Consider the following 12,267-nt stretch of genomic DNA (forward strand, 5'->3'; position numbering starts at 1 on the left):
TTAAATCTGTTTTTGTGGGGACAACCCCAAAATACCTCTGTCCCTTTGGTATTATGAATTACAGCTCAGTCATTTTGCTGTTATTAAAAGAAAAGAAAAAATAAATCTTCTTCTGTCCTTAAAAGACTGTTTGTTACTGCCCAAGTCTTCCTGAAATCATACTTCCTCTCCTAGCTATATTTGAACAGCAGGAAATAAACACTGTACTTTAATCCTTGCTCCCATGACCCTTTACAAGTGGCTTGAAACAGGATCTAGTACAGTGCTTGTTTTCACAATATGGTAGACATCTAAGATGTAATGACTGTGAAAGCACTGCATATAAAAGGCAAGGGAGAAAAGAATCTGGATTTGCCACAGAAGTGGAAGAAGACCCAGAGCTAAGCAAGGAATGGGCAGTCAGTTTAAAGGTTCCAAATGGGTTTTAACCTTGGCAGGTTGTAAAGGATCAAAAAGTGTTGAAGGAATCAGAGTAGAAGAGAATGAAGGGAAACTTGTAACAAAAGAATGGCATATTTTTTGAGGGGTGTAGAAGATAAAGAATTGGTATGGATGGAAATGAAAGAAGGACTGTCAGTGGACAAAGGTGGTGGCGGGATAGGGAGGAAAAAAAGGACAAAGATTGAGCCAAATGAAATTAGATTTGTTGGTGAAATGCTTTTACCATGCATGAGTTACAGATTCTGAAGGGCTGAACATTTTTTTGTGGAGAAAAGTTTTGTCAGAATAAAAAAAAGAAAATACAAAGAGTAATTAAAAACACTTTAAGTAATACACTGTAAATAAACCTAATGACCTCTCCAGAAAGCTGGTGTGAATATAATTAATTTTAATTAACTTCTGCTCTGGTATTATGTATATACAATCTCTTGACTAGTTGTAAAGTGTATCTATATTACTATAGTATTAAGAAGTAATGAAACAGTATCTGAGATATTCCATATGATGTAATACTAGGAAACCTGAATTGTTATTGTCCTTGTTACTAATTGTTTTATAGGTAGAGTTCTTAAAAAGTAAATGTGATGTGATGCATTTAATATGCAGTAATAAATTCTTAACCTCTCACTCTTATAATGATGTGTAAGACATGCCCTGTTCCATGTTGTCTTTCTGTAGAGCTGTAACAAAAGCTACATGACAAAAATCTGTATTGGTTGGCCCTGGTGAGATAGCAGGTCAGGTCAAACAAAGGTGACAGATGACACCAAGTTGGGGGGCAGTGCCGATCTGCCAGAGGGCAGGAAGAAGCTGCAGGAGGACGTGGACAGGCTGGGTCGATGGGCCAAGGCCAATGGCATGAAATTCAACAAGACCAAGTTCAGGGTCCTGCATCTTGGCCACAACAACCCTAGGCAGTACTAGGGGCTGGGGGAAGAGTGGCTGGAGAGCAGCCTGGCAGAGAGGGACCTGGGCGTACTGGTTGACAACCAGTGGAACGTGAGCCAGCAGTGGCCCAGGTGGCCCGGAAGGCCAATGGCAACCTGGCTTCTATCAGGAATAGTGTGGCCAGCAGGAGTAGGGTTGTAATTTTCCCTGTACACAGCACTGGTGAGGCCTCACCTCGAGTACTGTGTCCAGTTCTGGGCCCCTCACTTCAAGAAGGATATTGAGGTGCTGGAGCAGGTCCAGAGGAGAGCAACGAGGCTGGGGAAAGGACTAGAGGGAAACTCTTACAGGCATGGGCTGAGTGAGCTGGGGTTGTTTAGCCTGGAGAGGAGGAGACTCAGGGGGGACCTTATCACTCTGTTCAGCTTCCTGAAGGGAGGTTGTAGTCGGGTGGGGGCTGGGCTCTTTTTCCAGGTAACTAGCAAAAAGACAAGAGGGCACGGCCTGAAGCTGCACCAGAAGAGGTTTAGGTTGGATATTAGGAAACACTTCCTTATGGAGAGGATGATTAGACATTGGAATAGACTTTCCAGGGAAGTTGTGGAGGCACCATCCCTGGATGTGTTCAAGGAAAGGCTTGATGTGGCATTTAGTGCCATGGTCTAGCCAATGTGGTGGTGTTAGGTCTTAGGCTGGACTTGATCATCTTAAAGGTCTTTTCCAGCCTTGGTGATTCTGTGAATTAAAAATCTCTTCCCCAAATCCCAGAATATTGGTGGCCATGCTGTTCTTCAGTTTACTTCAGCTTCTTTCATTCCCATTCTTGAAATGGCTTTGTATTTTTTTTTTAATGTACATACAATCTCTGTTTTTTCTGTCTTTCATATTATCAAGAAATAAGCAGGTATCTGCCCAGCTTGCATTTTTCTGGTCAGTAATGCTGCAGCCAATAAATGTAACTGTGTATTACCCTTTTATTTATTTACATCAAAATGAAAGGCTATAGAAACCCTAACTGAGAAGTTTGCCTTTTGTCAAAGCCGCAATGTTCAGCTCTGGGAAGTTTTTATGTTCTTGAAAGTGTTAGACCTCTGAATCTCTCCCTCTGTCTCTCTCGTCTGTAAGAAATGTTCCATTTGATAAACTTGCCTATTAAGGCTCACAGGTTTATTTTAATATAGGGAAATCCATTAAGTATCATTTACCCATGAAGTTTAATTTATCCATGCAGGTGGAATGATCAGGCTGGGGAAGGAATATAATTGGTGAGCATGGTAATTTCACATCTGTGCCCCCTTCTGAAAAAAGGGTGCTAGTTGTAACACACTGCTACCAACATACTGCCAAGATTTTTGAAAGGCTAATTGAAACTTAATTTAAATTTGATTTGACAAATAAGACTGTCATATGTGTGGAGGTAGCTTTATCTTCTTGTATCTATTCTGAAATTATGGATGACTTCTCAGTGAAAGACATTTTGCAAAAACTCCCTTATACATTTCTGTAAATGTATTGTAAAAAAAAACAACAAACCAAACTAGCTAAAAAATGCTAGTGCAGTGGGTTTTAATCCAGAAAATCTTAAAAGGTGAAATGAGTCTATTACTTCATTGCTATTTAAAATATAGAATTATACAATAAGCTGGATTAGAAGGTATTTCTGGAGGTCATCCAGTCTCTGTTTAAAGCTGCCTTTAGAGGTAGGTTCTGAATAGATTGCACAGAACCTATTCCCCTTTAGCTGTCCCTTAAGCTTTTGACCATCTCTAAGGATGGTAACCTGAGCCTGTTTTTGTTTCCCCTCAATGAGAGGCTGCATCTTGTGACAGTTGCATCTTGCCATTTCTCTCTATACCTTGGAGAAGAGTCTGGCCCTCCCTTCTCTTTAACCCCTCATCAGCTGGTCGAATCCTGCAGTTATTTCTCCCCTCAACCTGTTTTTCTCCAGGCTGCACAAATTTGCGTCTTTCACCCTCTCCTCATCTGTTAAATGCTCCAGCCCCCTAGTTGTCTTAGTAGTTGTCTGCTGGCCATGTCCAACTCTGTCCAAAACTGGACACTACTTCTTACATGGCCACAAAAGTGCCAGAGAGGCAGCCTGTTGCTTCCCAGACTCCCCAGTCCTTTTCCACAGAGCTGCTCCTGAGGCAGTTGGTCTACAGCCTGTGCTGTTGGATGAACTAGTTCTACTCTAGATACAGGTCTGTGTTAGTCTCAGTGAAATTTTTGTCTGTCCATTTTTTTTCGGATTGTCAAAGAGAGAATTTAACATGTCAGCTTGAAAACTTCAGTGGGTTAGGAGTTGCTTCACATGTAGCTCAGCTGTCCCATCTCAGCAGCAGCAGCCTCCAGGGGAAGGGGAGAGTGATCTGTGAACCTTAGAGCTATGAAATTCTACCTGTGCGGATGAGTTAACCTCCTTTGCCCACTTCTCTAAAATACTGTGAGGTTTATGCATTTCAGTGTCTGCCCTATACACATACTGTTCATTTGTTAAAAGCCTGCTAGTTATTCTCCTTTATCTGTTTCACCCAATTACAACCCTAACCTCCAGTACTTGATCTGTTCTCCTTGAGCTTGGTCATGTATGTAAATTGATTGAGGTTGCATTCTGTTCTATCATTAAGATAATAATAATAAAAAAATAATTAAACAGTAACAGCTTTACTATCATGTTTTGATAAACCTTTTAGTAACTAGTCCCTGATTGTAATTCGTAGTGCTGATCACAGTCCTTTGATGCCAGCTGTCCAGCCAGTTTATGTCTAACTTGTAATTTGCAAACCATGTCTTTTGTGTTCAGCTACATGGATACTGTGGGATACTGTGTAAAAAGCATTGCTAAAGTACAAGTAGGTGACATTCATTGCTTCTTCCTCATCCATAAAGCCAGTCTTCTCATTGAAGAAAGCAACTGGGTTGGTCATGCATGATTTGCATTTGGTAAATCCATACAGGCTGTTTCCAAGCATCTTTTTGTCTTACATGTGCCTGGAAATGTCTTCCCTGAGAATTTGTTCCTTAATCTCCCTGGGAACTAAAGTTTATGGTGGCTAGTCTTTAGCTTCCCAGACTCTCTTTCTTGCCCTTTTAAAGGTGGGTGTAACCATTCACTGACCTCTCAAACATGATGAAAAGTGACCTTAACAGTGACACTGGCTAGTTACTTCAACCTGTATCCTGTTTGGTCCCATGGACTTGAGCGTGTCTGGTCTGCTTAAATGCTCTCTGGTTTGACCTTCCTCTTCTGTCAGTAGTGCTTTACTCTCCCAGACTGGGCCAGTTTGCTCAAGGATAAATTTAACTATTCATCAAAGACTGAAGAATTACTGTCCTCAGTTCTCACTTGTTAAAACTGAGTTACTGCTTTAAAAGTAAAAGAACTTTAAATAAGAATAACAAGAAGTTGAATGACATTAGGGAAACTACAAAGCCCCTTGTTTGTCTGAAGACTGTTAGCTTATGTTGACATCTTTATATAGATTTAGTTTCTCTGGAGTAGTCTCTTACAGTGTCTAGCGAAATGTTTTATTTCATAGTAATAAAAAATGCAGAAAATTAATATGTCATAGTAGTAGCAGTTTCAGTAATTGGAGTTACATGGTATGAGTGACCATTCAGCTAATCAAAAATTAGCATTTTGTGGTTTATGTACTTAATGTGCAGTTCAGATCAGAACAAGTCAGCGTATTTACAGATCTCATAGCTCAATTAAAAAGAATACTTTTTCTTACTGCAGAAATTTTTAATGAGTTTTGATGAACATTTTCTAGGGGACTTGTACTTCATTATTCTTTTCTTTCTTTGTTCACTCTTGTGCAAAAGAGCATCAGAACTACTTTGGAATAGATGAAAATCTTGGACCTGTAGCAGTCAGCATCCGGAGGGAAAAGGTTGAAGATGCCAAGGAGAAGGAAGGATCTCAGTTCAACTATCGTATAGTTTTCAGGACAAGTGAGGTAATGTTCTTTCAGTAATTATGCAAAGGAATGGAGAAGTTAACTTAGAGTTTAGGAGACTAGTTGGTTGTTGGTGGATATGCTGCTGACTCTGAAAGCAGATCTGTTAATGGGAAATGGATGTTTCTTGTAGCGTTAGTAAATGTACTTGCTCCTGAAACAAAGTTTTCCTCTTCTGTGTTGCATAAAATTGTTCATATTTTGAGCGGGCTCCCAAAAGGAGGCAAGATGGCTGAAGGGAGCTGCAAAGGGCAAGAAAGGGAACAGATGATTAGAACAAAGCTGAAGATAAGTTTGAATCCAGATAATTGATGTTAAGTTTCTAATTATAGAAATAAAAGAGTTAAGAACTGCAGGGATAAAGGGAGGGAAAAAACCCATGAAAACTAGTACGGTGATTTACTGGCGTTTTTGTGTTTTCTTTCAAAATACTTTCTCAGAAGCTTTTTTCTGTTAGATGGTTTTATATGCATCTACATACATGATTTGTGGAAGGAATATTAATGTGTTGATGAAAATAATTACCTCATTTGGAAGAATAGCTCACTTGGGATCCTTGCGGAAGGACAGATCTTGTAACTTCTATTTCAAGCAAATTAGTATCTCTTACAAACTAGTTTCTTCTTTATCACAGCAACTAGCTTTTATTTGTATGAAAATACACGTTATTGTAGCAAGCAACTACTAAATTTTCATGAACCTTAGGATTATTGCTTTTTATTCTGATTAGGACATGGAGAAATGTTAGCTAGACCTGTTATTTCTGGACTCATGTTTTTACAAACAGATGCAGTAACAGGCTAAGTTTTTCTTTTATTGCCAAAAAAGAGATCTCTGTATGTGTGTGTAGAGAGGTGATTAAGCTGGTTCACTTCCAAGAAATTACTCTGTTTTTGCCAAATCTAATGAAGATAAAACATCATGGTTTAAAAAAACAGGTGGATGGGTGAAATGAAGGTGCCATTAGCTTTGCCTTACCTCACTTGTTCAGCCTTATATTCAAGTACTGTGTCTGTTAGGGTAGTATGGCATTAAAATTGAAAATTTTTACTTTTTGTGGTGTTTCAAATACTATTTGCTGAAAAAGTAATAGTCTTAGGAATTAGAATAAGTTAATCAGATCATTGGTTAATTTCTTTAAACAAAAAAAATGCATTTATTACTGAAACAATAAGAGCCTGTCTTATCCGTAAAGTAATTTAGTAATCTTTTTACTGCTTAAAAATTTAAAAAATAGGGATCTCTTTCTTACCATTCTTTCTTCCATGCTTTTGCTAAAACCCGAATTTATTATCTTCAAAAGTCATTGTAGTATTAGAACTAAAAATGTTTTGTGTGTGTTACCTTTACTGCAGCTTACCACACTTAGAGGAGCAATTTTAGAAGATGCTATACCCTCCACTGCTCGGCATGGCACAGCAAGAGGTCTGCCTCTCAAAGAGGTACTAGAGTATGTAATACCAGAGCTGAGCATTCAGTGCCTGAGGCAGGCTTCCAACTCACCCAAAGTACCTGATCAGCTGCTTAAACTGGATGAACAAGGGGTATGTAGCACCTGACTTCTCTTTAAAGACTATTCATTTAAAAAAAAACACAAAACCTTAAATATTTTTCAGGCAGTTTTAATAAACATATTTACTTTCTTGGTTTTGGAGATACTTGTATATTTTCATTGACAAAATGAGGTTTGCTTTTCTAAGCAATTTATTTTTAAGTAGATTGCAGCTTAGGAAAAAAATACTAGTCTACGGATATTCTTTTTCAATGACTGAAAGAAACATAACTGAAATTTTAAGGCAGTAAGAAGTGATTTTTACAATCTGGATTTGCACTTTAATGTGTACAATTGCTCAATTCAAGTGAAAATACATCTAATGTTTTATTAATATCATGTATAAGTAAGGAGGCAAAAGGATATAACATTAGGTCTCTACATCAAAGATTTTGGGTTGTTTTTTTACACTAACATTTTCTGATTAACTTGCTGTAGTCTTAGTAGAATAGAATGGGTTTGGGTTCCAATAACTGAAATTGGGATTGAGACTAATGACTTAACTGCATGGCAATTAAATATTCCTATGGTTTACATTTGGAGAGAAAATGATGAGGCTTATTGGATTCAATACAGTGAATCTGCTATATTTAAAACTAGTGATTAAATCTGTCGCTTCTTAATATTTTGTGAAGGACAGGCTTGTGACAACTGTTTAGTCAAAGTGACAATTGCACTTTCTAGGCAAAAGTCAGTATATCTATCTACTAAAATTTAAACAGCTGATGGATCCAGTTAATTATGATGATGGTATAATTTATTCTTTAATGCTAATTCAGTTTTGAATGTAGCAATTGCATCTAACATTGCTGGTGTCTGCCAGAATTCTTCTGTCTTGTTACAATTGCTCAAAACCAAGTAAATGTGGAAAGAGGAAGATAAATGTTTTTTGTGGAGCTTATTATTTTTTCTTGCTAGGTTTTTTATTTGTATTTTACTACTATTGTTCACTGTAGCCTTTGAGGAAGACTTTGACTTGAAAATTAATTTTGCCAAATGTCCTTTCTTTTCCCCTGTGTTTACCACTACTTCTGGTGAAACAATAAAGGGAAATCAGAAGCATTCAGTTCTGATTCAGTGTTCCTGATGTACGGTTGCCCTCTGTCTTTCCTGTTTGAGCTCCAGAGTGAGTTTAGGTTAATCTACTAAAATTGATTGCTCAGAGGGGCAGTATGTTCTAGGCAATGGAGATGGAGATTGTCCACCGAACTGACCAAAGTTATTTTTTAATCATCAACTCCTAATTTTGAGAAACGGCAGTACATAGCACTTCTTTCTTTTTTGGGTGATCAATTCTGAAAATTCAATCCCGTTGTGAAGTGGCCTGTCACCAAAACTTAATGTATCTTATATGCTGCTTATTATGAGGTAATTACTTCGACATAGACAGAAAGCTGATCATAGAACTGGCGTGAGATCCATTTATGCTTTTAATCCTCTTATGTACTTGATGCTTTCAGTTTATTAATCGAGCAAATATAAAGAGAGCCACGCTTGGCAACTGAAGGTGATGATTGGTCAAAGTGTCACAAATTTAAGAATATGAATAATGATCTAGAGGATTAATACTGTCAGCAGAAGAGTATTCATTTTGTGTAACAGTGTATTAAATGTTTGCATAGTTTCTCAGCAGACTGAAGACTGTTTTGGTGTTTTAATTTCATTTTCTACCTGTTTCACAGCTTTTAGTGAAATATAATATGGATTATGGAGGAAATAGGTGGCTAAATCTCGATCTCTAAAATGATAGTAGGAAGAAGGCTATCTGTTGCCTTCAAAGATCTTCATTAATTTGGTTGTCTTGGGAACTTTTTGTGTGTTGCTTGTGTATGAAGGTAAATAGTTAAACCAAGAATGCTGTCAAGTTGTATCTTGAATTACATGGAAGACAAAGAAGGAATACTAGATTAAAAAGCAGTAGCATCATGAAAACACAGATGACTAGGTTAGTAAAAGAATAGTGAAAGCTTTTATTTCTCCAGGGGTGATGAGGATTTGGGCAGTGTTTTTTTTTGTTTGTTTGTTTGTTGTGGGTTTTTTTGTGTGTGTTTTTTTTTTTTCTTTTAAATTGACTGTTGGCAACTGCCTTACATACAATGCTACGCTTCCAAAGGAGAAATGCAGCATTTGTTAAAGAGGGAAGGTTAATGATTATTTAAAGTCTGGATTTTTTTTTTATATTTCTTTCATGTATGCAGGTTTTCTTGACTCAACCTTTCAGAATTCTCATCTTGCAGCTTTTCCTCAAATTTGCTGCAGTAAAACATGGGTGCAATAGTATGTCTATATTTGGGTTCTAGAGTATATTTAGCATGACAGACCCTGTGTTACATATGAACTAAGTTGAAGCAGACTGTTCTTGTCACCTTTGCTCTAATAGGAACATATACAGTCTTTGGATAAGACACATTTTAGACACTAATCCTGAAGTTTGATGAAGGGAAGTCTACAACTGGAGTCTTGAGTCATGAATGCAGATAAATGTCATAAGGGGATCTGGTGTGACTGATGGTCTCTGTCAGTTTATAAAACTTCAAAAGTTGTCAGTTAAGAAAACCAGGGCTAATCCATTCACAGATAAGTTTCCTGTTGTCTTAAGTAGGCATGAAAGCTAAGAACACAAGACAGTACTCTGCTCAAGAAGTAATCTCCTCTTTTTATACTTAAATTTTTATACATTTTAAACTTATTTTTAATGACATTAACTTCTCTTTTTTTAATGTTCTAGTATTAAGACTAGTTTGTTTAACGAGGCTATTTAACTGCAATATGATTTCTTACTTGAAGTATACTTTTGAAAATGGGAAATATTTTTTACCAATGGATGATTTTATAGGGAGGGCAAAAGTTTTCATAGAACAGAAACTGATGTTCTTGAGTGCCTGTTTTAGCTAAACTGTATTGAATGTAAAGGGTAGGAATAAGGAAAAATAACCTCACCTTTTTTTGAATCTGAGAAAGAACACAGTTATACAAAAATTTGAAATTAAAGTTCTCATGCTATAACATGAGGTAGAGTGTGGTTTTATAGATAACTAAGTCAAAAGTCTTTATGTTCTGCTTTTATCTGTTTTTGGATAATCTTGTTTTCTTTCAAGATAGTTATTGGGATTTTTTTGTTGTTATTTTCTTCCTATGATGATATATTTTCCCTAAATCAGAGCCCTTTTTTTTTTTTTTTCACTTCCAGATAACTTCTGCCAGGGTTTGTAGCAGTGGTGATGTTTTCATTGTTAATATTTGTTCCAGTATTGACTTTTCTTTGCTTCTGTAATTTTTCCTTTTTTAATATTTTTTTTTAATTTCAGCTGAGTTTTCAACATAAGATTGGTATCCTTTACTGCAAAGCAGGCCAAAGCACAGAGGAAGAAATGTATAACAATGAGATGGCAGGACCAGCTTTTGAAGAGTTCCTCGATCTGCTGGGTCAGAGAGTACGGCTAAAAGGATTTAGTAAATACAGGGCTCAGCTAGATAATAAAAGTAAGTTATGTTTCTGACCTGTGGTAGAGGCTGTAATTATCCAGTTGACCTTCTGCAAATTCTGTTTTGTCTTTTCATGCTCCTGATTTTGAATTTTGATAAGAAAGATTACATAATAAGTAAGAAAGATGAAGCATATGATAAAAGCATGTATCACACCTGGTTTGAAAGGTTATTTACTTTTCCTGTGGCATTAGTGGAGCTGAAAAAATCAAAGCAATTTACATCATTTGTTTCCACTTTGTTAAAATCATCGTATTTTAAAATATGTTTCAAAATATATTTCAGAGTGATATTTTATTATATATTTCACAATTTCCCAGCTACACTTTAACATCTTATCTTTGAAACAGGAGAAAATACATGTATTTCAAAACAGGGAGTCATGACAGGAACCAGTTTCCCTATTTCAGCTAAAGTTTTGTGCTTGTTTTTACTTAACACATATTGATTTTTGTATTTGAGGAGCAATCAAGTTTTCTCAGTTTTTTAATTTCTCACACCTGCACAGTAAGCATGTTATAATTTGACAGATGATAAACCACTGTATTACTACTGCCTTTTTCTCAGGTATTTTAGTTTTCCTGAGTGCAATAGTATAATAATTTCATTGTACAAATCTATGTGTTTTGCAGCAAAAATTGAACTCAGAAGTATTACTGTTAAAAAAATCAATGATATGTTAACACATGTCTTTATTAGCACTGTTTTTCACTGCTCTTAAATTTAACTTATTCTTAATTTAATGTAGTTTTAACAGGATTTTGACAACTGATCACTATAAACTGTGATCTAAGGATATCTAGGTATTACTCTACCTCTTTGAAACAGTATTTTAAAAAATGGTCTCCTTAAATCTAGTATTTTAATGATGAGGGTGGTGAAAGACTGGCACAGTTTTTCTGTAGAAGTTGTAGATACCCTATACTTGGACATATTGAAGGTCAGGCTGGGTGGGGCTCTGCCCAACCTGATCTGGTTGGAAGTGTCCCTGCTCACTGCAGGGGGTTGAACTGGTTGACCTTTACAGGTCTCTTGCAACGCAAACTGTTCTATACTTTCATTTATATCCTTACTTTTGGTGTAGCTTGTGTTTTACATCCTGAAAATACATATTTTTTACTATACTATATATGACCTGTGTATAAGAGAAAAGGTGTATTTTTGTTAGCAAAGAGCATATTCTTAAACTATACAATCCTGCTACTTGAGTGTGTGTTTTACTTACTCTTCCAATACCTTGCCAATACCTTGGCAGAGGTAAGCTGCCAAGAAGGAAGCTTAAAACAATGTACTTAAAGGAAATTTAGGGAAGACCTTCTTCTCTTGCAAGTGATGTGTCTTTCAGATAGGCACAGAGATGTAGGAGTCCATAAGCCTTCTCATTTGCTTCTCTGTTACTCATGCCACTTATGCATAGCCTGGTTCTTAAGACTCTCTTGTGTGTTTTTTGCTACTTCAGCATGAAATACATCTTGTTTTTATTTCTTTTTAAATGGTACATTTGTACATTGATCAGTGTCATAGTCATAAAAGGATTTCTCTTTTGTTATCAAACTGGTAGTACCCTGATGGACTGACATATCCTGTCCAGCATTAGGAAAGAGGCTTGATTTCAGAAATTCTTGGAAACGTCCAGCATGTGTACATTGTGCTTGGTACCCAGGGCAAATAAACTGTCCATAGGCCAGTTTCTAGTAGGAAATGAGATATATGATGCTGGTTGTGCTGTGAAGGGAGACCAGCTTTACATCTCATGAAATCTTTCACATTCTCCATCTTTGGTAGTGGAGGAAAATGTAGAGCTGAAAAAGTGAGCTGAATCCTATGACAGATTCTAATTTATGACTTACAAGGCAGGAAAGCTGCAATTCCATAGCCCTGTCAACCTGCATAAGCACCACATTTATTTTTATTAACACTATTGCCCCTCTGCTTAAATCC

General features: G+C 36.7%; 1 protein-coding gene across 6 annotated transcripts in view; it reads left to right on the plus strand.

Annotated features, from left to right (window-relative positions):
- Positions 1–12,267, plus strand: part of SIPA1L2 (signal induced proliferation associated 1 like 2) — a 121,939-nt gene that overhangs the window by 47,291 nt on the left and 62,381 nt on the right. For all 6 annotated transcript variants that reach the window (XM_051614066.1, XM_051614069.1, XM_051614071.1 and 3 more), the window contains 3 exons: positions 5,155–5,288; positions 6,644–6,832; positions 10,149–10,323. In XM_051614066.1, coding sequence (XP_051470026.1) covers positions 5,155–5,288; positions 6,644–6,832; positions 10,149–10,323 — 498 coding nt within the window. The remainder of the gene's footprint in view (positions 1–5,154; positions 5,289–6,643; positions 6,833–10,148; positions 10,324–12,267) is intronic.

This window comes from Apus apus, chromosome 3, assembly GCF_020740795.1.
Source record: "Apus apus isolate bApuApu2 chromosome 3, bApuApu2.pri.cur, whole genome shotgun sequence".
Lineage (NCBI taxonomy): Eukaryota > Metazoa > Chordata > Aves > Apodiformes > Apodidae > Apus > Apus apus.